This window comes from Papio anubis, chromosome 12 (assembly GCF_008728515.1).
Source record: "Papio anubis isolate 15944 chromosome 12, Panubis1.0, whole genome shotgun sequence".
NCBI lineage: Eukaryota > Metazoa > Chordata > Mammalia > Primates > Cercopithecidae > Papio > Papio anubis.
The window spans coordinates 92,453,007-92,480,360 of NC_044987.1; the positions used below are offsets into that span (position 1 = coordinate 92,453,007).

The window sequence follows — 27,354 nt, forward strand, 5'->3', positions numbered from 1 at the left end:
AGCTATAAAAACATTTTATTTCATGTCTTTTAAAAAATGTTAGTACTATTACATAAACACATTATTACGTATCACCTAGGTATGCAATTCTCCCTAATTCTTGGATTTTACAAATCAATAAAATTAGGAAAGAAAATTTAGAAACTGACATGATCTGCCAACGTTTTTGGGTTTTGTTTTCTTTTTCTGAGACAGAGTCTTGCTCTGTCCCCCAGGTTGGAGTGCAATGGCACGATGTTTTTGGGTTTTGAGAGATGTTTGGAAACTACTGTTCTTGTGCTTTTGCTTTTCTCAATTTTAGCCAGTCTTTAGGTATTCCAAAAGTATCCAGAAGACATCAAAACATTTTACAGGATTCTGTTTAAAACTAAGTTTCAAACCTTGATACTAGAATCAGTAAAATAAGTAGTATCTCTTAATCTTGGTTATTAAATATTTGTCCCTTTGGTAAAATTATCCCTTTTAGTAAACACATGCAAATTAACTTAAATATTTATCCAAAAGGGGGGAAAACTTTCCTACGTTTTTTCATTTAAAAAAATTCATATAAAATAAGCAATCTTTTTTCTGTACAAAATAAGTCAATTTAGAAACTGTGTGTCATTGGATAAGCTAGACGCTGACAATGTGGATTCCCATTTAGTAAAAACAAATTTTACTCATGGTAAAAACATTTCTAGGAATCAAACTCATGCAACTTCTCAGGTTTTACCTAGTATAGAAAATAACCAATTTTTTATCTTAGGAAATGTTTTTCCCCCTCAAAAAGTGAAAACTCTGGCCAAGTACTGTCATATTTTCCTCAATCGCTATGAAGACTGTTAAAGGGAAAATTTTATGGCTTCTTAACTGTATTAGTTTCTCAATACTCAAATAGAAACTAAAAATAAAAAGAAACCAAAAGAGAATTTATAAATCAACATGTAATTTTTTTCTTTTGAGAATTGAACAGGAAGTTTCCAGTCATTTAACTTAGAAATTTATGTAGGCATTTGAGTAAAATAAGGGCCCAGAATTATAAATATCTCAACTTAAGTTCTTCCTAGAGCAAAATTACAGCCAACTTATTAATCTAGCAATTATTTCAGATGTTCATGCTTATTCTCCAATTATTCTCCCTTATTGCTTAGCTGCAATTCTAGATGAGCTAATGACCATTAAGCTCATATATATCTATAACAAAGAAAACATGCATGTAAGCCACAAGTCATCTGCTTTAATATACTGGGAATAACTAGAAGCAAAATTCAGCTTAAAAATTAAAAAAAAAAAAAGCATTCATCTATTTCTAAAATGTAAAAAATTAAAAATCATCAAGCTAAAATTGTTTCAACTCGTCAAATAAAGCATGTTTTCTCTTTCCTTTGTTAAGGCCTCTGCACTGGCAGTTCTCTTTGCCAGGTATTCTCTGCTTAACTCATACACATACTTCAGGCCTCAGTTCACAAATCCTGTTCTTCGAGGTTTCCTTGACTCACCATCCCCCACCTTCCCATGCAGTGTCTGGCATGCATTTACTCAACAGATACTGGAAAAGTTAATAAATTTTAGAAGCAATTTAGGAAGATACTGTCCCCATCTTCCCTGAAAAATAACGTGGATGGAAGAACCTGAAAAAAGACATTTTCATTACTTCTTTTTTTTTTGAGACAGAGTCTAACTCGGGCTAGAGTGCAGTGGCATGATCTTGGCTCACTGAACCTCCGCCTCCAGGGCTCAAGTGAGTCTCCTGCCTCAGCCTCCCAAGTAGCTGGGATTACAGGTGCATGCCACCACACCTGGCTAATTTTTGTATTTTCAGTAGAGACGGCGTGTCACCAGGATGGGCAGGCTGATCTTGAACTCCTGACCTTGAGTGATCCACCCGTCTCAGCCTCCCAAAGTGCTGGGATTACAGGCATGAGCCACCAAGCCCGGACTACTTTTTTACCTATATCCATATAAAAACTTATAAATAATATACAGATGGTGGGGGGTCTGCAAAATTACTACCAGATTACTTTTTTTGAGAATCTCTAAATTCAACAGCCAACTGCACTACTGAAAAAAAGGTGTTAATACTTTGGACAATTTTACGTGACTATGACCCAGGCAAATACGTCAGTAGGCATCAATAAATTTCATTCTACTAAAAGTCCACAATTCTAGGGAACTTTTAAGGACTAGTCCTCCACATACAAAATTACGTTCCAAGAAGGTTTGCTAACAACGCAATTCTGCATTTTTAGTTTGCACAGTCTCCTAAAAATGTCAAACTGCAGCCTGTAAACTTTTCATCTTACACATAAAAGTATCTTATAAGCTTAATTGAATACACTAAAGTAAAATTCCAAAAACACTTCAGTTGTGGGATGCTTAGAATTGCAAACTGTTTTATAGGTAAATAATACAAATTCTGATGCAACATCATAGTGGTTTACCTACAATCAACTGAGGAGTATCAGGTAGCTACACGAAGATACTCGAGTTTTCAATGACATAGCCTGGAGATATGCTCAAAAAGTTTATCTTGAATCTCTAAGCCTGATGCACCACAAATTACAAATCACTGGAAATAAAGATTTAGTTTCAATAAATCAGATTTTTCCCATTAACTAGAAAAGTCAAGTTCCTTTTAGTATTTTTAAATAGAGAGCTAGATATCGTGCCCCTCTGACTTTAATTTTTCATTTTTATTTTTCATAAAATTTCATAATCTCAATTAGTAAAAATCTCCTTTCAGATCAAGCTGGGCATGGTGGCTCATGCTTGTAATCCCAGCATTTTGGGAGGTCTAGGCGGGTGGATCATCTGAGGTCAGGAGTTCAAGACTAGCCTGGCCAACATGGTTAAAGCCTGTCTCTACTAAAGATACAAAAATTAGCCAGGTGCAGTGATGGGTGCCTGTAATACCAGCTACTCGGGAGGCTGAGCCAGGAGAATCACTTGAACGCAGGAAGCAGAGGCTGTGGTGAGCCAACATTGCGCCACTGCACTCCAGCCTGGGCAACAGTAAGACTCTGTCTCAAAAAATAGATAAATAACAGATCATAGGGAATATAGTTTATCCTATCAGAAAACTTAATTTACAAAACTTCTACACATCTTTGAAAAGTATGAAAACAACTGTTTAATAAGCAGGTATTGAAAGGCTAATATACTCTACCTAAATCTTTAGTTTTGGCCTTGATTTAAGTAAATGCCATTCTAATAACACTCCTAATTGCTAACCCAGAAACAGATGTAAAAGTTACTGCTCTCTCTATAATGTGGAATGTAAAAAAAATATTCAAAGTGGTAAAGAATATATGTTCTTTGTTTGAGTCCAGGAGTTCAAGACCAGCCTGGGCAACATGGCAAAACAAAAAAATACAAAATTTTGTATTTTTGTCTCTACCCAAAACAACAACAAAACAGCCACAAAACACCATGAAAATTAGCCACGTGTGGTGGTGTGCACCTGTATTCCCAGTTACTCTGGAGGCTGAGGTGGGAGGATCATCTGAGCCTGTGCAGGTCAAGGTTGCAGTAGGCCATGATTACATTACTGCACTCCAGCCTGGGCAACAGAGTGAGACCCTGTCTCAAAGAGGAAAGAAAATACTTGCTCTTATAAATTTCTTAAAAGTCCAAGATTACAAAGATTTGCCCCTTTTGTGTACAAGATTCCTTTGTACTCTCTGAAATTAAACCCAAGTATCTACAGCTAAAAATTTAAAAACTATGGAAGTATGGACAACAATAGCAACTAGAATTTTAGAGATAAGATTTTATACAAAGGATAACCTGGCTACACAGAAGTTATTGTACCATAAAATCTTCTAAAAGGTTTGTTGAAATTCTACTGAAGCAATTATATGTGGTTGTGAGTAGCTATACATAATCCATTTTTTCAAATACCCACCAAAATACTGTTAGACCTAATACTGAGACAAATAATGAAGAATGCAAAAAACTCCTGAGCAAAGAAAAACAAAAGTCAGTTATAAGCCTACTATGTATTAATAGCTATTTCCACAACTATACTGTATTTTAGATTTCTTAGGTCAGTTAGTATAATGGCTAGTGACTAGAATCACATATGGAGGAAAAATCTAAGCATGAACTGAGTATTAACATAGATTTGAACATTATTGTTCCTTTTAAGTGTGACAATGATATTGTGGTTTTATAGGGTACTATTCTCTTTATATAAGCAGAGAAATATAAAGCATCATTAAGCCTATGCAGAGGTGTACAGGTATTGACTATATATTATTCTTTCAAATTTGTCTGAAAATTTTTATAATAAAAAGTTGGAAAGAAAAAAGATTAAATTGCTTGGCTAAGGTCCTAGTAATAAGGAAGCTGCAAGCAGAATATCCTAGGGTCCCCAGACTTCAAGTTCTTTCATTCCTATTCCTACATATATCCCTTATAGTTACCTGCAAATTCCTTGCACTGCATTGCATTTCTTTAAATAAATGAAGACATTTTTAAACATACCTTTCCCATACTACTAAATATGATCAGACCACTGTTACAGTAACACAGTAAGAAAAATTCTGACCCTGCAGTTGAGGCACAGGGCAGAGTAGTTCCCTACCCCCATAATAAAAAACTGAACTTAAATAATAATTTTTTGTGTTTTTGAAGAAAAAAGAAAAGTATTTTAGAGACAGGGTGTTACTATGTTGCCCAGGCTGGTCTCAAACTCCTGGGGCTCAAGCAATCCATGCCCACCTTGGCCTCCCAAATGCTAGGATTACAGGCATGAACAACTGCACCCAAACAGATTAAACTTCTTTTTTTTTTTTTTTTTTTTGAGACGGAGTCTCGCTGTGCTCCCAGGCTGGAGTGCAGTGGCCTGATCTCGGCTCACTGCAAGCTCCGCCTCCCGGGTTCACGCCATTCCCCCGCCTCAGCCTCCCAAGTAGCTGAGACTACAGGCGCCCGCCACCACGCCCAGCTAGTTTTTTGTATTTTCAGTAGAGACGGGGTTTTACCATGTTAGCCAGGATGGTCTCGATCTCCTGACCTTGTGATCCACCCGCCTCGGCCTCCCAAAGTGCTGGGATTACAGGCTTGAGCCACCGCGCCCGGCCGATTAAACTTCTTTTTTTCAAAGTTACTTTGACTTTGAATGCCTGTTATTTAAATGCTAATCTCCTAACTATTCTGTGAACTCAGGAAATTCAAATTTACAAAGGAACAAGTTACCTTTTTAGCAAATATTCCCATGGATAAGCAATCTGACATTTTTAATTGCTAATGGAAACTATTTCCTTTAAAGTGCTGAGAATTTCATCATTTGTGTTGCTCACAACTGAAAACTTTTAACAAGTTAAATAATGTAGCATTTGCAAACATAATCAAGTATTTGTCTAGATGATCTTTTTGACTCACTAATTTGTTTACAAAGTGAAAGATGGCATTATTTTTAAAATACCTAAATTCTTATTTGAAATAATTTGCCATCTGGTCAAGTAAATCAGTATAGGTATCAATTTCCTATATCATACAGTTTATATATAGATAATAGATATATAATATATATAACCCAATGCTTGAAGTAGCAATTTTTAAGTTTTCTTCCCCATATGATTTATGACAGAATTGACAGGCATCATTTACAGTAAATGATTTATTTTATATTTGACAAAATCCTAAACATTATCTTTACTAACTATACTCACTAGTAAGCTTCTTAAATGAAAAAAATCATGGTGGGGAGGTGAAAGCTAGGACTTTCCAATGGTTTTCAAACACAATAAAGTTTGAGTTATGAATAGAATATCTGTTTCCACTCAATAAACATATTGAAAAACACCAGATAATTCCATGGAAAAGTATCACTGATTCAACCAAGAATCAATCAAGTTTAAATGGAGTGGATAGTTGTTAGATGAGAATACAATATTTAGTCTCAAATTATCTCCCCATTATTTTTTCTATTAATTATCAAAGGAATAATAATAACTACACAGTGGACAAGCTGGTCAACACCTGAGCCACATCATGAAAACTGACATCACCAATATGGGACAAATGAACATTACTACGCCTCCGGATGAGATACACTAAACACACATGGCCATTTTGGTGGCTTTTCAGCTAAAACCTATAACCTAAATCTAATGATGAAGCATCAAACAAATTCAAATTAAGGCCGAGGGCTGAGTGCAGTGGCTTACGCCTGTAACCCAGCACTTTGGAAGGCCTGAGGTCAGGAATGAGACCAGCCTGGCCATCTCTACTAAAAATACAAATATTAGTTGGGTGTGGAGCACACTTGTCCCAGCTACTTGGGAGGCTGAGGTTGTAGTGAGCTGAGATCACACCACTGCACTCAAGCCTGGGTGACAGAGCAAGACTCGATCTCAAAAAAAAAACAAAAACACAAATTAAGGCTGAGGGGCTGTTCCACACTGAAGGACTAAGAGGAATGACAATTACATAATGGCCTTGGATTAGATAATGAATCAGAAGAAATTTAAGAGTATTACCATAACAAAAGTAGAACACAGACTGCAGATTATTCTACTAATGCTAAATTTCCTGAATTTCATCACTCAACTGTGTGTATGTATAAGAATCTTTGTTATTAGGAAACACATCAAAGTATTAAAGTTCATAATATATGCAATGCAATCTCCTATAGTTCGGAAAAAAATAAAGATTCAGTAAAGCACTTATGTCAAGATGTTAAAAAGCAGTGTAAAATATATATGGGAGTTCTCTGCATTGTTCTTGCAACTTTTTTGTAAGTTCAAAGTAGTTTCAAAATAAAGTTACAAATGGATTACAAAAATGACTGTCAGTTTGTAACCACTAAAAGCAATGCTCTTGTTATTCAACCAATACAAGCAGATTAAACCATGTGATCTCTCGTGATTGGATTTTCAACTCTGATAACCTAAATAATGAATGTTTTAAGCATTTTTTCACCTAATACCCAATACCATACCCTGAATACAGGAAGCACAAAACCTTCAAAAATTATCTTCATACACGATAGCCAAAACCAAAGGAAATGGTGGATGAGGGAACTAAAAGAAATGTACAAACACAGGAAACAAAGTTATTTTGCTGACAATCTTCCCTCTAATGACACTGCACTTCCATAATACTGAGTAGTGTTGCCATTTTGGTCATTTAAGTTTTATAAAATTTAGTCTAATGTAATTCTAAATTTCATTAGTACTTAAATTCTTAATTACAGCTGAAAAGACCATTCTAAAATTACCACTGGTGTACTTTTTAGTCATCAAATTTGATTTTAAAACTGTCAAAAGCCATTAAGGAAGCATTTGAGTTTTCATTTTTTATAAGGATATGAGTTTAAAATGGTTGAGAAACACTACAGATCTTTCTAGTGAAAAACTCAGAAATGGACTGAACCTGACTTTAGTAAGTTAGAAATAACTGGTTATTTGTGAGAAAACATCCCATTCCCCACCACCTAGAAGAATGAGAAGTACCAGTACAACACTCAAGTTGCACTGAAAGAAAAGGATGTTAGCTAAACCAACCAAAAATAAATACCAAGATGTGGCATTCTTGTTCAAACTCTACAGAGGGTACAAGTTAGCTGCAGTTAATTCTTTTAAGCCACACTCTTCAGCTCAGATGTGTCCTTAAAGGTTATCAGATTCTTAGTTTGACATTCATGTGACTGTCTTGTTAAAAAAAGTTTATGTAACCAGAAAATCGGTTTTCAAACCCAGGAATAAATTCAGTTAGTTAAAAAAAACGGTTACAGTTAAAACAGCATAACACTAACCCTGACTGTGAATCTAACAGTCACAGTATACTAAGCACATAGTAGATGCTTCAAAGATCACTTGATTGATAATATACAAAAAGCAAGCCAGGAGACTAATCATTTTATTGTCCAGGCAAGTATAGGGAATATTCTGCAAACTACAAAATTTACTAACAGCAATAAGATTCAATTACTGCCCTGCAAAGCTTCAATTCCCAAAACCAGCTGCCAGAAACAGATACTGTATGTCCATCCTCTAGAGCTTGAGTCAGCAGTGCTGGTATGCTAACTGGGAAGCTTGTATGCTTTAAAAGCTTTCCAAGTGATTCTAAAGCAGTGAAGTTTGTAAACTTTGGCTCCAGGGATAACAATGTCTTATTTTACTCACATATAAAATGAGGGAGCTAAACTAATTCATGTTCCAGCTTTAAAAATTTATGACTTAAAACATTATGCCCACTTCAACTTGAAGTATGTAACATGTGCAGTAGTCATAGTCTGGTGAATGAAAAAATTTCCAAGAAAACCATCATAACAAAATGGCCAACCTTCTTTTTTCTTCAAATCCAGTATGAAAAGTTGCAGAATATGAATCTTGGGACAAAGGAAGACTTAAAATGTCAACAGTACATGCTAGAGCTGAAGTGCTGCATTTAAATAAAAGGCTGTAATTGAACATGTTCTGTCACATGAACAGAAGTATTTAGATTTAGTTTTAAAAAGATTAAAAACAGCTTTGGGATCTTGTTATCTTTGACCCTTACTACAGTTCAATGTACTATTTCAAAACTACATTTGAATCCTATCACTGATGTCAACTTGTCTTTAGAACTATTGCTTAATTAACACTTGCAAATAGAAAATTTTTCTTTGGAGGTCTAGCATACAAAATGGTAAAACTTACCCACATTATGCTTTCCTGAGTCTTAGAAAAGCAGCTGAGTTTCTCAAGAAGTTGTATTCAAAGCAAATATTCACAATTTTTGTTCAAACTGCTGTGGATTCTGATATGTGGGGGAAAAAATCTAGATACAGACTTCAACCTATTATGCCATTATACAAACCAACTATTTGTTTTCTGCTACCAAGTTGCTAGGAGCAAACCAGTTTAATAATAAAATTAAAAGTTTAAAAAATCAGTAAAATTAAAGTAATAAAACTGAAAGTTTAATAAATTAGTTACAACTAATAAATGCATTGTCCACATTTATTTGGAGGTGCTTTTTACAGATGTCACTGGTAATATTTTAGACATCTTCATTTCCTGGAACTGCCTTGAACCAGACTCATTTCAAAGGAATAGCTGTTTCAAAGCTGATGCATTAAAGAAAATACAAACAATCCATTAGAAAATATTTGAGCTTTTGACTTAAACTGGTCCTTTTGTTTTATAAAGGAAAGTCGGTTGCCACCTGATTCCTCTGAACTCAAGTTATAACCAAAAATGCTCAACACTGTAAAAAGTCTCATGTGTTAGAATTAGTTTTATTTCCAAATATGGAGGTTTCTAGCTCTGTGATATTATGAAGGGCTTACATGTTTGTGTTGATTCATGGATGCTATGTTGCAGCATATCTTTAATACCTTTTGGGATAGGGATAGTTTTGATCCAAAATTATCCCCTATGATCCTAACGACTATAATACCCAATAATTTTAACAACTACGTATTAGGTATTATATGTTATTATGTTATTCCATGAATGTCCAGGAAATTTAGGTAAAACATTACTACCTCCCCCAAAAACTTCAAATTGTATGATCCAATAGTCCTTTTTGTTTCACCACTAATTTTATAATGTATATGCACTTTTTATAAACCTTTTTCCACAATTTCAGAATATATCATGACTCATTACACCAAAGAATAGAATATAAAAAGGCTGGGTTTAAAACATAAGAGTCTTTGCAGGGTAAAGAAAATGACCATATATTTTCAATATGTTTACTAATGACTGTAGAGATTAGTTTTGCTTTATAAAGCTGAGAAATATATCGACAATCAGGTTGATTAGAACAAGATTTTGCTTGAAAATAAATGGCTACATTTCACATAAGAGAACAAATTATCTAGAAATTATAAAGATTAGAAAATATAAGGTTTTATTTAAAGAAATGTCGTTATCTAAGTGACTACATCCTTTTGCAAATAGTTGCTTTGGCTGAGAAAAAAGTCCCAAGGGAAAAAATGTATAGACCATGTTAGTAGAAATGACAGCACCTAAACATCTCTGTTATAATAATGAATAGGGAAAAGGGATAGAATCAGATAATTCAATAAAACCTAAAATAGTTTACTACTTATCATAGGCAACATGCAAATATTTCCTTTGCTTATAAACAGTACTTTATTCAAAGCACTTTCAGATTATTATCACCCAGTTCTGGGTTTACAAGTACTTTTTTCTTTTACATCTCTATTCTACATTTATATATGCATCTAAGAAACTAGATAAAAAAGTATATTGAGTTTTTAAAGTAAAAATCTGAATAATCACACAGACATGGACCAACATTTATTACAAACAGGAAAAGTGTAGATCTATAAGAAAAGAGTACAGATTTTTTTTTTGTAAAAAGGCTGCAAGCTGAAGTATAGAAATCACCATAATCTATATAATGCAGTAACTGTATCTGCATTTTAAAATCACATTGCTCAACAGAAAGAAAACATTATAATACAGTAATTTGAACTGCTATGTAAAGGTATTAAAACAGTATCAACAGTGGAAAAGTTTATTTCAATTTAGGTCACTCATGTTGCATCCTGAGTTCACTTCCATTTTCCAAGAAGAAAGGTCATTTTGAAAAATCGAAATGTATGCTACACAACCCATTATTTATAAGGAAGGAAAAACCAAGTATAGAGAAAAGAATTCATCTTTTGTAAAAATTTTAAATAAAAAAACAATCAATTCTCTATATGCTTTTATTAAAGAAATACAGCTTTCACAGACAGCAAGATACATTGTTGCTATTACCAGCAGCATTACCTTCTTCATTTCTCCTTCAGCCACCAATAAAAAACATCCTTCAGTAAAAAAATTCCTTATGAATGTGGCCCGATTCAAAACAAATTACTTCTCTAACAATAAGATATTGTAGCTTACATGTTGTCACTCATCACCTAATTACATGAAAAGCTACAGAAACCACAGGCTGGGTAGGGGAGAACAATTTAAAAGAATATGTCAAAATTCTGTAGATTTTCTCAATTTTGTGATTATTTAGTGACCTTTTTGATCATTGTAAAAAGTAGTTCTTTAAAGAGCACTGAGGCTCTGACTGGGGCATTCCACTTAACTCAAGTGTTTAAAATCTCTCATTTATTAAATCCAAAAATATACTAAACTGCATTTAAGATATCCTTATCCGATCAAATAGCTGGAGACATATTTAAATGTTTCCTTTATTTAAAACTAAGAAGTCACAAAAGTAGTTTCATATCATACTGATATTTAAACTTTATACTTGATAACTATCACTTTAAGAACAGTCATACAATTAATGACTTGCTCATCTTATAATAAATAATATTGTTAAATCATGTGACGTAACAGTTTTGGAGTAAAGAGTAGAACAATACATTTCAGGGAGTGGAGGCAAAATGTTATCTCCTATGTATTATATATAACACCAAAGTAATTTGGCCTAGTTTTTGAAATTATATATTAAGAATACACAGAATTTTGTCCTAAATGCCGTTCACTAGAGCAAGAGAATTTTACCTGCAACAATTTCCATGCTACAGCAAAAAAAATGAAAGCATGTGACAAATTAAGGATGACATTTTAAATCCAAATTTTATATAGCTAAATAGATACTGCTCAACTCTCAGTTATGAGCCACTGGCTCATATAGTAGCATCATCAACTTTTTTTCTAAGTAATTAATATGCTCTCATTTCCAACTGATGTTTCAAATTGTTTTAAAAAGTTTAATATTTTTTTCCTTTGACATTTTGTACTTTAATAGGATTTGCAAGGAGTTTCTCTGGGGAAGCAAATCTTCTGTTACTAAAGATGTATGCATTTTCTATTAAAAAAATGTATTTGGAGTCACACAAGTTGGTTTAGCTGAATATAAAGAAATGAACATTACAATTTTCCCACCATGAAGTACTGAGTTACAACAAATGTATTAACAAAACTTTATTTTCTTGAGTGCATACAGAATGTTATGTAAACACTTAAGTATTACTTTCAACGTAAAAACATTCTTATTATCACTTTGGATTTTTAAAAAGTATTATAAATAAGTTATGTGTCTTCTCCAGAAATATTAATGGCCACATTGAGTGATATGATCAAAAGAAAACTTTAGCCTCTCATAGGCTAAACAAAAATATAAAATGTGAATATAAAAAATAAAGAGCAAACCAGGAAAGAGAAAAACACAGCTCAGAATATGCATTTCTAAAACCAGTATTCAATTTAAAACCTTAATTTCTAAACCAAAAATATAAATTTTTAAAAATATACATATATATTATTTACCATTTGTTTTTAATACATTATATATACCTATTTGTGCGTGTGTGTATGTTTGTGTGTGTGTGAAGTAACTGCAAATAGTACCAACTACATAAATCAGGCAACTGCTAGCAGCTCTTCATTTCATTGTATGAATTGAGCCTGTTATGTAGACAACTTTTAGCCCCTTGGAATAACATCTGGTCTTCCTGAAGCTTTTTTTAGGATGCAGTTTGTAACTTACAGCTACGAAATTGCAGAAACAAACCCATTGTGTTCAGAGTTACAGAATGGAGTATCTAACTGCCTATTTCAGTTTAACTTATGCTATAATAAAATGCATGAATAATGCCTGAATAATTGAGAAACAAGGAAATTTCAAAAACTCAGAAAGTTCTACTTCATTATACAAAAACAATTATATATCAATTATGTTCATTTCTGGTGTGTTTGAATTTAAGTCTAATGTGTTTGTAAAGCCAGACTAGAATGCAGACCAGGTGCAGGTGATCCAGGTTCCTTGTTAATGAGTTAATACAAAGCAGCACAGGCTTCAGCGTATTTCAGACAGGCCTCACCTGTTTCGTGCCAACCTACTTTGGTGATTTAAATATATTAAGGAAAGAAATGGTCCCAGAGGATAGGTGAGGAAACTTTAAGGATATGGTCACGGGCCAAAACTACCAGACTCCACATAAGGCACAATCTCTCTCATACATACAAACACACAAACACACAAACCACATACACAACCACACACACAAAAATAAAACACACACAATGTTCCTGCTATTATCCAGTAATTTCCCTCCCAACCAAGTAATGCAATCTAAACTATAGCACAAATACAATGAGTACACTGTAGCCTCTATTTAAACCTGCTATTGGTTGGGTCCATTCTGAGGACACATCACAGATGACACTGTGTTGTGCTGAAGTATATTCAGTACTGCTGATGACCAAAGCCCTTTGAATAGGTCCAAAACAGACCTAAATATTCTCAAATTTCAGGTACAGCAGAAAATGTTATGTTGAGGCTGCAGTGTACTTGATTATGCTGAGAATCTGTATCACAAAATTAATATTAAGAGTACTGCGTATTATAAGTTACAAAAAGAAATGCATATAATTTTCAGCTTAATGTGAATATCAGTTATTTACATCTTACCCCTTCCATCCCATTAATTTATATTAATAACCTGAAAATGATTACTTGGTGCCAACTGTTATTGACACATTAAAACTTTTATTATCATTTTTACTACTAATTCCAGTCTTCAAAAATTAACATTTTCCTCCTAACCATAATCATGAATGGGGTCCTTACTCTTTAAAATATATATGCCTGGGTTCAAATTTCAAGATATAAAAAGCAAGAAAAAAAAAGCAAAGTATCATTGGGTAAAATTAAGATTAAATAGGATTAAATAGGTTTGAATCACATTAGCTTATTCTTGCATAATATAAACTATCTTACAGAAAAATCGTTAAATTATTGAAGTGCTTACATTGATAAACCATGCATTTTCACAAAATTAAAATGTGAAGTAATTATTCCCTTAACATGTTGCATTTCACCAGACACTCAAAATACTCTATGAAAAACTAAGTTAACATTTCTATATTTTCATATACTCTCATCCATATTAGTTTGTAAGTAGGAATAAAAAGAAAAATGAGTTCTAAATAAATGACACAGGAGGCAATAAATTGACACATGACAAGTAAATAAAAGGCTAAAGCACTCCAATACCATTGAAACTGTTTTAATGTTGTTGCAACTCCAAAATGCAACAATCATCAGCTTGTAAAAGACCCAAATTTCAAAAATTCATTTTAATTACTCCTTTATACCTATTTTACAAAATAAAAGTAAGACACATTTAAATCCTCCTTGTCCTAATTAGCTATGTTCCTAATTTGTTTTCTATCACTACAGTGTATGCTGCAATTCCCATCAGATGCTGATATTAAGAAAAAATAAAATAAAATAGTAACCTCTGCTTCAATGTACAGTTTCCAGAATCTGCCAGAACTGGGGAACTGGGCAACAAGGCGTTCATAAGTCTTCCGTGCTTTGTCTATAGGTTGATTCTAAAATTGAAAACCAATAAACAGCATTTACAATGTTAGGATTATGAAAATATTATTCACTGCAGAACCAAGTAGTGTGATTGGACCCATAGAGAAGGAAATGTAATCCTATATCACTAAACCTGTGCCTCTCGAATGAGAATGCTCCAAGCATCAAGGTCATATGGATTCTCTTCTAATTTCTTTTCCGCTTTCTTCACCTTCTCTGGGACATACTCAGCTGCCTGGGGAAAAAAAACAACAGTGAACTAAAGTTACTGTTTTAAAAATCTCATGCCTAACTTAATTCATGAACAATAAAGTCCTCAGATGCAATGTCACATTACAAAGCATAAAAATATCCTCTTATAAAAGAAAACTGTGTTTTCTAGAACCTCTGTGTACAATCGTCCTTCCTTATCTGTGGGTTCCACATCCTTAGATTCAACCAAGGGTGGACTGAAAATACTCAGAGGAAAAAATAAAAAGACAGCAGTGTCTATACTAAACATGTACAGCCTTTTTATCATTATTTCCTAAACAACACAGTATAACAACTATTTAAATGATATTTGTATTATATGACGTTATTATAAATAATCTAGATATGATTTAAGTATTTGGGAGGACATATGTAAGCTATATGAAAATACATTATTTTATATAAGAGACACAAGCATACACGGACTCTGGTATCTAAGTGGTTGTCCTGGCAACAATCCCCCACAGATACTGAGGGACGATTGTATTTGTAATCAGAAGTAACTTGCATGAAGATAATGAAACCAAGTGATCAAATTTTTTTATTCAAATAAACTTATTTTTGTATTAAATACTATAAAACAGCAGTTCTCGAACTTTATGGTCTCAGGACCCCTCTACACTCTTAAAAATTAAGAACCACAAAGAGCTTTTATGTGGGTTTTATCAATATTTACCATATTAGAAATTAAAACAAATTTAAATATCAATTGATTTACAAATAAAACTTTTTACATGTTATTTTTTCTTTATAAAAATAACTTAAAATTCAGTAATAAGAATGTCACTTTTTACATATTTATAAATCCATTCAATGTTCGACTTTTTAAAAGGGAGCTGGATTTTTACATCTGCTTCTGCATTCAATCTGCTGCCCTGTCAGATCATAAAGATACTGAAAAATTCCACTGTATCCCCGTGAGAGATTAGGAATGAAAAAGGGCAAATAATGTCTTAGATTTATTATGAGACAGGTTGAACTCACAGATCCTCTGAGAGTCCTTAGGAACCCTTGGGGTTCCTGGACCAACTTTGAGAAACACTGCTGTTAAAGCATTCATCCTGCACCACAAAGAAAACGTGTGAAATGACATGGAAATCTTATTTTGATGTAAAGAAATTTTAAAAACACAATTCACAATTGTATATACAACACAATGAAAACTATAAAAGAAATCTGCAATTAAAGAGATTTTTAAAATATATTCAAATGCTTAGACTGGTCATCCTTGGAAGATGAGTAGTAGAATTAGAGGCTGATTTTTTTCTCCCTTATCTTTCAGTATTCCCCAAATCCTTTGGTAAAATAGTTTTACTTTTATTATAGAAATTTAATTTTAAAAAATGCCTAAAATAGTAGCCAGCACTTGAAGCAAAAATAAAAGTATTACTTCTCAAATTGTTGTTCAGAATACTACTGTGTACCACAAAAAGGGATGCTCAAATAAGCCAGATAAATGTTAATTTATACAGGCCAGGTGTGGTGGCTCACGCCTACAATCCCAGCACTTTGGGAGGCCAAGGCAGGCAGATAGATCACTTGAGGCCAGGAGTTCAAGATCAGCCTGGCCGATACGGTGAAACCCCGTCTCTACTAAAAACAGAAAAATTAGCTGGGCATGGTGGTGTGTGCCTGTAATCCCTGCTACCTGGAAGGCTGAGGCACAAGAATTGCTTGAATCCAGGAGGCAGAGGGTACCATGAGTGAGACAGTGCCACTGCACTCCAGTCTAGGTGACAGAGCCACACAGCACTTTGGGAGGCCGAGGCGGGAAGATCACAAGGTCAGGAGATCGAGACTGTCCTGGCTAACATGGTGAAACCCCGTCGCTACTAAAAACACAAAAAATTAGCCAGCCATGGTGGCAGGCCCCTGTAGTCCCAGCTACTCAGGAGGCTGAGGCAGGAGAATGGCGTGAACCCAGGAGGCGGAGCTTGCAGTTAGCTGAGATCGCGCCACTGCACTCCAGCCTGGGTGACAGCAGCCAGACTATGTCTCAAAAAAAAAAAAGTTAATTTATATAACGTTTTGTTTTGCCTTTTTTCTAGGACATCCTGACATCTATAAATGGCAATACATATTGATAATATCCAAGCATAAAGAAGGAAGCATTGCCCCTATCACTTTTCCCCGTCACTCCCCCACCATTTTTTTTTAGTGGAATTAGTATTTCATGGAACAATTCAGTCAAAACACCAGTTTGGAAAAGTTTTTAAAAAGTCATCTATTCAGATTTTTTTAATTACCTAGGAGAAATAAACTCTTTTCTTTGGAATAAATTAGCTTGTACCACTGGTAAGCATTCACTTATTTTTAAAAAAGACATGTTGACTACTGTAATTCAAAATTAAAATAAAGATGTTTTCCTAACATACAAGAACTTTATGAATAGCTTGCTCAAGGAACTAAAGCTGGAAAAGTTTATAAGGGACTACTGGCTCTACCCATACATGAAACTACAGGCTCAGAAAGAACAGCAAATGGAAAATCAGCAAATAATAAAGGTGGCATTTTCAAATTAGAACGGTGAATTATTCAATACATGGTTTCAGAATAACTATATAGTCATCTGTTAGAATAACTGTGAATTCAATTTTATCAAAATAAAGTTGAATTTCTACTTTACTCTTTCTGCCAAAATAAACTTGAGAGATCAAAGACTTAAATGTTAAAAACAGAAACACAAGACAGAACTAGAGCAGAATATGGTGAAATGTATTTTTGCATAGGAAAAGCTCTTCAGAAGCCTTTTGGGAGGCCGAAGCAGGAGGATTCCTTGAGCTCAGGAGTTCTTCTGGACCAGCCTGGGCAACACAGCAGAACCCCGTCTCTACCCAAATACAAAAAATAGCCAGGCGTGTGCTACACACCTGTAGTCCCACGTACTTGGGAAGCTGAGGTGGGAGGATCGCTTGAGCCTGGGAGGGAGAAGTTGCAGTGAACTGAGATTGCCGCCACTGCACTCGGGCCTGGGTGACAGAGCCCAGACCCTGTCTTTAAAAAAAAAAAAAAAAAGTCTTTAAAGAGTAAATTTACATGGTAAGTTAAAATTTGCACATGAGAAAAGTACCAAAATAAAAAAGACAAACATAAAAAAACCTCCAACACATGACAAAAATACTAAATTAAAGCACAATCAATTAACCACTAGTGGTTCAAAAAGAAAATGCAGCCGGATGCAGAGGCTCACACCTGCAATCTCAGCACTTTGGGGTTGGGAGTGGGCAGGAGGATTGCTTGAGCCCAGGAGTTTGAGACTAACCTCGGCAATATGGCGAAACCTCATCTCTACAAAACATACAAAGAATTAGTGGGGCATGGTGGCATGCGCCTATGGTCCCACCTACTTGGGAGGCTGAAGTGGGAGTATCACCTGAGCCCTGGAGGTTGAGCCATGATCGTACCACTACACTCCAACCTGGGTGACAGGGCGAGACTCTATGTCAAAAAAAATTTTTTTAATAAAAACTTAAAAATTAAAACAAAAAATGGGCAAAGCATATGAACAGTTTATAATTAACTTTTTAAAGACTCAAAAGAAATGCAAATATTGGCCGGGCACGGTGGCTCATGCCTGTAATCCCAGCACTGAGGGAGGCTGAGGCAGGTGGATCACTAGGTCAGGAAAACGAGACTATCCTGGCTAACACGGTGAAACCCTGTCTCCACTAAAAAATACAAAAAATTAGCCGGGTGTGATGGCGGGCGCCTGTAGTCCCAAGCTACTTAGGAGGCTGAGGCAAGAGAATGGCGTGAACCTGGGAGGCGGAGCTTGTACTGAGCCAAGATGGCGCCACTGCACTCCAGCCTGGGTGACAGAGTGAGACTCTCTCTCACAAAAAAAAAAAAAAAAGAAAAAAAGAACTGCAAATATAAACCAGAAAACAGAGATCTAACATCTTATAATTAAATTGCACTGGTGAGGGTAAGCAGCAAAAAATATTCTCATATTGTTAGCAAGGGCAAGTAGAAACTTATCAATGTGGCCAGGTGCGGTGGCTCACGCCTGAAATCCCAGCACTTTGGAAGGCTGAGGCGGGTGGATCACCTGAGCTCAGGAGTTCGAGACCAGCCCTACCAATATGGAGAAATCCTGTGTCTACTAAAAATACAAAAATTAGCAGGGAGTGGTGGCACACACCTGTAGTCCCAGCTACTCGGGAGGCTGAGACAGGAGAATTGCTTGAAGCCGGACCGCAGAGGTTGCAGCGAGCCAAGATCAGGCCACTGCACCCCACTCCAGCCTGGGTAACAGAACAAGACTCCGTCTCAGAAAAAAAAAGAAACTGATTAACGTTTAATATAAATGTCTGATTCTGAATTCCACTTCTAGTAACACCTTACTGCACATGTACACAAAGATATATAATGAGAGTCAGCTACTAGACTGTAGTTACATAAGACTGAAAATAAATAACTACATATAGCCAGATAGGTGATGCATGCCTGTAGTCCCAGCTACTCAAGAGGCTAAGGTGGAAAGATCGCTTGACCCCAGGAGTTCAAGGCTGCAGTGAGCTATAATGACACCACTGTACTCTACCCTGGGTAACAGAACAAAACCCCGTCTCTATTTGTTAAAATTAAATATATATATACACAAAAGGACCAGTTAAATAAATTATGGAATTTGTAGTCACTTAAAAATAAAACAAGGCATGGCAGGCAGCCACATGGAAAATAAAAAGTGATGCTGAGCAGGGAGACATGCAAACAACACATACACTTACTCTTCCATATACTCTTCTGGTTTGTTTGACTTTTTCTTATTCACCTGAGAAATACTCAGTGCCTAGTATGTGTCAGACATTGTAGTGGCCCTTGGGATACACAATAAAATAAAGAATTCTTTCAAAGGGTTTACTTCTTGAAAAAAAAATTAAAAGAAATTTTAGGCCAGGCATGGTAGCTCATGCCTGTAATCCCAGCACTTTGAGAGGCCAAGGCATGAGGACCACTTGAGGCCAGAAGTTCAAGAGCAGCTGAGCAACACAGTGAGACCCTCGTCTCTACAAAAAATTTAAAAATTAGCCAGGCGTGGTGTTGTGTGCTTGAAGCCCTAGCTACTACAGAGGCTGAGGCAGGAGGACTGCTTGAGGCCGTAAGTTCAAGACCAGCCTGGGCAACACAGTGAGACTCTGTCTCTACCAAAACAAAACAAAACAAAACAAAACAAAAATAACTTAGCCAGGCGTGGTGGCAGGCACCTGTAGTCCTAGCTACTCGGGAAGCTGAAGCAGGAAAATCTCTTGAGCCCAGGAGTTCAAGGCTGCAGTGACTTAAGACTGCGCCACTGCACTCCAGCCTGGGTGACGGCAAGACACTGTAAAAGAAAAGAAAGAAAGAGGCCAGGCTTGGTGGCTCATGCCTGTAATCCCAGCACTTTGGGAGCCCAAGGCGGGCGGATCACGAGGTCAGGAGTTCGAGACCAGCCTGGCCAACATAGCAAAACCCCATCTCTACTAAAAATACAAAAATTAGCCGGGCATGGTGGTGCATGCCGGTAGTCCCAGATACTCGGGAGGCTGAGGCAAGAGAATCGCTTGATACTGGGAGGCAGAGGTTGCAGTGAGCCAAGATCACACCACTGCACTCCAGCCGAACAGAGCAAGACGTAGTCTCAAAAAAAAAAGAAAGAAAGAAAGAAATTTTATGTAAACTAGAATTTCAGTCCTGAGATACCGACTATAAAATGATAACGATTAACTAAGAAGTAAAACTGATATGGGAATCAAAAAACATTTCATCTATACTTGAACTGCTTTAGGTAATCAGTGATAACAAACACCCAAAACCACTCTGAATCATGGATTTGCTTTGGAAAAATGCCAGGGGATGGGGTAGACAAGGAATCCTACAAGGTATGAGTTGTCAATTTCTTTTAGCCTTTCAGTATCACTGAAGAATAAACCTGATATAATCTCAAATGTGTATACTAAATATATGGTCGTTTTTTCTCTTGGTATTAAGATTTGTGATTTTTGCCCTCTGAAAGAGGGAAAGGATTGTAGACAAGCAGAATCACTGCCAAGGTTTATTGCTATAATTGTTTTTACTCTTGTTAGTAAGGTCAATTTTACATTTAGAGAGCTATTTAAATTACTTTAGTGTTCATAGGTATTCTGGAGCTCAAGACCCACTTGCTGAAATTAACCTACCAAATCAGGTAAGCTATACCATATAATCTGTAAGAGAAACTCAGAAGATAGAATCTGATATCCGACCAAGCATAATCACAATAAGATGTATATGTGCCTCCTTAATACATCAAATGAGCCACCCCTTTAGTGATTCTCAATCCTGGCTCTGCATTAGAATCATCTAAGGGAAGGAGATTTTAAAAGATGTTCAAGCCTCACCCTCACTCAACTAAACCTGAATCTCTAGGAATGTACATACTACCAAAAATTTTTTTAAACTTTTCAAGTAATTCTAACGTGTAGCAGTCGTAGTTGAAAACCATGGCTCATCGGGCGCAGTGGCTCACACCTGTAATCCCAGCATTATGGGAGGCTAAGGTAGGTGAATCAATTCAGGTCAGGAGTTCAAGACCAGCCTGACCAACATGGTGACACCCCGTCTCTATTAAAAATACAAAAATTAGCAGGGCGTGGTGGTACACGCCTGTAGTCTCAGATACTCAGGAGGCTGAAGTGGAAGAATTGCTTGAACCTGGGAGGCAGAAGTTGCAGTGAGGTGAGATGGTGCCACAGCACTCCAGCCTGGGTGACAGAGTGTGAGACTCCGTCTCCAAACAAAACAAACAAACAAACCCCCCCACCCCCACCCCCAAAAAAACTATGGCTCTCTAGTTGCTCCTTTGGTGCCACAAAACCTTTCTGCAGTCTAGTGAAACCTACGAGCCTTTTCTCAGAATAATATTCTTAAATACATAAATTCTGAGGGATTTCCAAGGAAAAAGTGTGTGTGTGTATGTGTATTGTTGCATTTTTTTTTTTTTTTTTTTAAAGAGACAGGCTCTCTCTACATTGTTGATCTAGAGCTCCTGGGCTCCAGTGATCCTCCTACCTTAGCCTCCCATGTAGCTGGGACTACAGGCGTGTACCACCGCTCCTTGCTCCAAAGTTTTTTTTATAGTAATATATACTTAATACATCAAATAACAAGCTCTAGAGGCCAACTCACTACATGAGTGATGAGTGCTGCTGCTAACACTATTACCTCTGTAAATTCTGGCCTACATTTATAATAAAAGGGAATGTTCAATTTCAGTTAGCGATTAGTGAGTCTTTTTCCCCATCCAATTTCATAGAACCCCTAAAATGCTATCCACATACCTGGGGAATTAGCAGAAGTACCAGTTACATCACTAAATGTTTTTTTCTGGCCTAGCTCCTCAGTAGTTAAATGTTCATAACACAATCTATACATGTAATTCTCAATCAACTGCATTAATTAACAGCGGAAGCTAACCAGAATGCTCAAGAGTATATCCAGCTAGTTATGATCACATTTAATTCTCACAATAAAAACCCTTTTAACATAACAGCTATGAACCAGTTGGGTAGCCAACGCTGAGAGTGTAGCATTTTTGTTTTTTGGCCTGGTTACCCTAACACCATTGGGCAAAGAAAAACTGAACAGTTTCGTTGTACCCAAAAGAAGAGAGACTGGGCCTCCATAAGGAATGAAGTTGTATTATTTCCTGAATCTGTTGCCAGAGCAGGTCACTTTGAGAAAACAGGCTGGGCACAGTGGCTCCCAGCACTTTAGAAGACCGAGGTGGGCGGATCACTCGAGGTCATGAGTTCAAGACCAGCCTGGCCAAAATGGTGAAACCCCATCTCTACCAAAAATACAAAAATTGGCCAGGTATGGTGGCTCACGCTTGTAATCCCAGCACTTTGGGAGGCTGAGGCAGGTGGATCACCTGAGGTCAGGAGTTCAAGACCAGCCTAGCCAACATAGTGAAACCCTGTCTCTACTAAAAATACAAAATTAGCTGGGCATGGTGGTGCGTGCCTGTAGTCCCAGCTACTTGGGAGGCTGAGGCAAGAGAATTGCTTGAACCCAGGAGGCAAAGGTTGCAGTGAGCCGAGATCATGCCATTGCACTGCAGCCTGGGTGACAGAGCCAGACTCCATCTTGAAAACAAAACAAACAACAACAACAAAATTAGCCAGGTGTAGTGGCAGGCCCCTGTAATCCCAGCTACTTGGGAAGCTGAGGGAGGAGAATCGCTTGAACCCGGGAGGCGGAGGTTGCAGTGAGCCAAGATCATATCACTGCACTCCAGCCTGGGCAACAGAGACTCTGTCTCAAACCAAAAAAAAAAAAAAAAAAAAGAAGAGAAAACAGGGCAAGTTTCCAGTGCCCTTCTGTAACAAACTGCTTAGTGTAGCAAGAACAGCTGTCCCATGCTTATGCATTCCAACAACTTATTACTATAAAAAACTATCAAAATCCAGTTTTGCTTTTGAAATAATAACCTATAATCCCAATATCATTCTTCAGGTGATGTTAACAGGGAAGAGGCAGGGGACCCCAAATCAAAGCAGTAGAGCAAAAACTGGACTAGTTATCAAGACATACATATTACCAATGACTTAATTTTATTTTCTCTGTGAATAACACAACCATTTAAAACTGGTCAAAAGAAAGAGGGTAGGGGGGCCAGGCACAGTGGCTCACCCCTATAATCCCAGCACTTTGGGAGGCTGAGGCAGGTGGATCACTTGAGCTCAGGAGTTGGAGACCAGCCTGGCAAAATTGCAAAATCCTGTCTCTACCAAAAACCACAAAAATTAGCTGGGTGTGGTGGCAGGTATCTGTAATCCCAGCTACTTGGGAGGATGAGGTGGGAGGATGGCTTGAGCCCAGGAGGTATTGGTTGCAGTGAACCAAGATCACACCACTGCACTCCAGCCTGGGCAACAGAGCCAGATCCTGTCTCCAAAAAAAAAAAAAGTTTGAAAGTAGGGTAAGCATATCATGTATTTAACCTTTTATAATTTCTTTTTTAGCACTGGCTTGAGACATGATTCACATGCATACAATTCACCCATCTGAAGTGTATAACTCAATGGTTTTTATTTATGAATACATTCAAGTTTACAGAACCATCACAAATTTAAAACATTTTATCACCCCAAAGAGAAATCTGTACCTGTTAGCAGTCCCTCCCATTTCCCTCCAATCCCTGAGCCCTAGGAAATTACTAATCTACTTTGTCTCTAGGGATGTGCCCATATTTAACGTAACCATACAATATGTGTTCTTTTTGTTTCTAATTTTCTTTTTTCTTTGAGACAGGATCTCACTCTATCACCCAGGCTCGAATACAATCACGGCCCACTGCAGCCTCAACCTCCCGGGCTCAATCAATCCTCCCACCTAGACCTCCCAATAATGAACTACAGGCATGTGCCACCATGCCCAGCTAAATTTTATATTTATAGAGATGGGGTTTTGACATATTGTCCAGGCTGGTCTCAAACTCCTGGGCTCAAGCAATCCACCTGCCTCGGCCTCTCAAAGTGTTGGGATTACTGCCATGAGCTACCATGACTGGCCTTGTTTTTGGCTTTCAGTTAGCATGTTTTCAAAGTTCATGTTTTTGCATATATTAAGTACTTTTCTTGTGACAATATTCCATTATGTGCATATCCCACATTTAATTTATTTATGGACCTTGGATTGTTTCCAGTTTTGGCTATTACGAATAATGTTACCATGAACATTAGTGTATAAGATTTCTTTGTGGAGCTCACTTTGTGTGTTTTCCTTTTTCTTGGATATATACCTAGAAATGGAATTGCTAAGTAATGTGGTAACTCTATGTTTTACCTTCTTAAGAACTACCAGACTTTAAAGGGGCATTTACATTTACATTTCCAGTGTATAAGGGGTTCTAATTTCTCCATATCCTTACCAACATTTGATATTATCTTTTTTATTATAGCCATCCTTATGGGTCTGAAATGATATCTCATTGTGGTTTTGATTTACATTTCTCTGAAGGCTATCAAAGTAGAGCATCATTTCGTTTTCTTATTGGCCATTTGTACATCTTTGGAGAAATGTCTGTTCAAATATTTTCTCCATTTAAAAACTGGACTTACCAGGAGTTTGAGAACAGCCTGGCCAACATGGTGAAACTCCATCTCTACTAAAAATACAAAAAAATTAGCCAGTGTCAGTGGCAGGCACCTGTAATCCCACCTACTCAGGAGGCTAAGGGGGAAGGATCCCTTGAGCCTGGGGGGCAGAGGTTCCATTGACCCAAGATTGTGCCACTGCACTCCAGCCTGGGCAACAGAGCGAGACTACGTCTTGAAAAAATAAGAATAAGTAAAATAAAAACTGGACTTATTATTATTACTTTTTAGAGGTATAGTTTTGCTATGTTGCTCAGGTTGGATTTGAACTCCTGGGATCAATTAATCCTCCTGCCTCAGCCTCTCAAATACCTGGGAATACAGGCGTGCACCACCGCACCTGGCTGGGTTTTTTCATTAATGAATTTTTACATGTTAGGGTTACAAATCCCTTATCAGACATGATTTACAAAAATGTTATCCTATTCTGTGGGTTGCCTTGCCACTTTCTATGTTTAACCTTCTGTTATGTGAAGCTAACTAACTCAGAGAAATATAACTTACAATCTTGGCTTCACAGGCACCATGTACTATTCCAACTATTCTCAAACATTTTGCAAAGGATTGCTTTACACTCTTAAAAATTGAGGAGCCCAGGCCGGGCACATTGACTCACACCGGTAATCTCAGCACTTTGGGAGGCCAAGGCGGGCGGATCACAAGGTCAGGAGTTTGAGACCGGCCTAGTCAATTTGGTGAAACCCCGTCTCTACTGAAAATACAAAAAATTAGCCGGGTGTGGTGGCACACGCCTGTAGTCCTAGCTACTTGGGAGGCTGAGGCAGAAGAATCGCTTGAACCCGGGAGGTGGAGGTTGCAGTGAGCTGAGATTGCGAAACTGCACTCCAGCCTGGGCGACAGAGTAAGACTCCGTCTCCAACAAATAAAAATAAAAATAAATACTAATAATTGAGGAGTCCAAAGGGATTCTATTACTACTTACATTAGAAATTAAAACAGGCTGGGCACGGTGGCTCACGCCTGTAATCCCAGCACTTTGAGAGGCCGAGGCAGGCAGATCACGAGGTCAGGAGATCCAGACCATCCTGGCTAACACAGTGAAATCCCGTCTCTACTAAAAATACAAAAAATTAGCTAGGCGTGGTGGCGGGCGCCTGTAGTCCCAGCTACTTGGGAGGCTGAGGCAGGAGAATGGCGTGAACCCAGGAGGCAGAGCTTGCAGTGAGCCGAGATTGCACCACGGCACTACAGCCTGGGCTACAGAGCGAGACTCTATCTCAAAAAAAAAAAAGAAAAAGAAAAAGAAATTAAAACAAAAAAGTAAAGTATTTAATTCATTTAAAAATAATAAATTCCTTAAATATCAATATATTTTTTCAAAGGAAATTTTCCAAAATAAAAAAAAAGTCAAAAGAATGGCACCATTTTACATTTTCATGATCTTTTAAATGTCTGGCTGAATAGAAGACATTATCTGCTTCTTTCAATCAAACAAAACAATGTATCTGTTACAATATATTGTTTTAGATGAAAAATATGAAGAAATTTCAGCCTCACAGTTACGTAGTTGGAAAAGGGAGGAAAGACCATTTTTAATAGCCTTTACATATAACTGTGGAGAGGTGATGTAGCCTCTGGAAAGCCCTAGGAGTTATGATTTATTGAAACTCTTAACCACTTTCTTTCTATATGAGCTCGTAACTTTTATTAGGAGGTTGTTAATGGGAGGGTGGGATGTGAAGAAGTGACAGACGCTATCATGTTAATGACTGAAATAATAATATAATTTAAGGCTGGGCACGGTGGGTCACACCTGTAATCCCAGCAGTTTGGGAGGCTGAGGTGGAGGAGTCCTTGAGGCCAGGAGGTTGAGGCTGTGGTGAGCTATGATCATGCCAGTGCACTCCAGCTTGGGCAACAGAGCGAGACTTGGTCTCCAAAAATAATAATAATAATAACAACAACAATAATAATAATCTAATTTCTTCTATTTCTACTATGCAGGCAAAACGGACCAAAAAAAAAAAAAGATAATTCTCTTTCTTCAAATAGCTACTTTCATGATAAACTAGAAGGGTGTTATACTGGGGTCATGTTGAAATTAAGTTAAAGTAGGGATCATTAAAGTGGTAACACAAAAGTATGAATAGAGGGGGAGAAAAATGGTAGACTGAAAGATTTAATATGTAACCTTTTTACTATGACCAACAGAAAAAGCAGAGCTGAGTCTCAACCCAGGTTTTATATTTCTCACTATTTAGGGTAATAACTAAATATACGGGGGTGGGGAGCAGGTGGGCAGCAAAAATCAGTAAAATACCATCCTCAAATATCTGCCATTTTTTCATCCACTTATTTATCAAGAATGTATTTTAAAACAACCAGGTATCATCTGACTCTGTGGTCTGCAAGCTTTTATTCACATAAAAACCACTGTGGCACCTGTTTCAAATGAAGAGTCTCAGCCCCACTTAACAGTTAGGTTTGAAATGAGAGTCTACGTATCCATACTTTTATAAAGCACCTAATCATGACACAAATGGGCCACGGGCTTCACTTTAAGAAATATGTACCACCTCATCTATCTGTTCCACAAATGTTTTCCAAATGTCATGTTTCATTAAAAATAAGGTGGCAACAAACTTGTCATTCCAAGTGAATTTTTTGCTAAAATATTAAGAAAACTAAATATACTATGTATTTGAAGTCTTAAGTCTCTCTCTGTGGTTAACTTTTTTTCAAAATT

General features: G+C 36.7%; 1 protein-coding gene across 1 annotated transcript in view; it reads right to left on the reverse strand.

Moving 5' to 3' along the window:
• CSTF3 (cleavage stimulation factor subunit 3) overlaps window positions 1–27,354 on the reverse strand; it is a 78,086-nt gene that overhangs the window by 43,273 nt on the left and 7,459 nt on the right. Inside the window, exons 2-3 of the mRNA XM_003910063.4 lie at window positions 14,411–14,512; window positions 14,193–14,288 (exon numbers count right to left, since the gene is read on the reverse strand). Coding sequence (XP_003910112.1) covers window positions 14,193–14,288; window positions 14,411–14,512 — 198 coding nt within the window. The remainder of the gene's footprint in view (window positions 1–14,192; window positions 14,289–14,410; window positions 14,513–27,354) is intronic.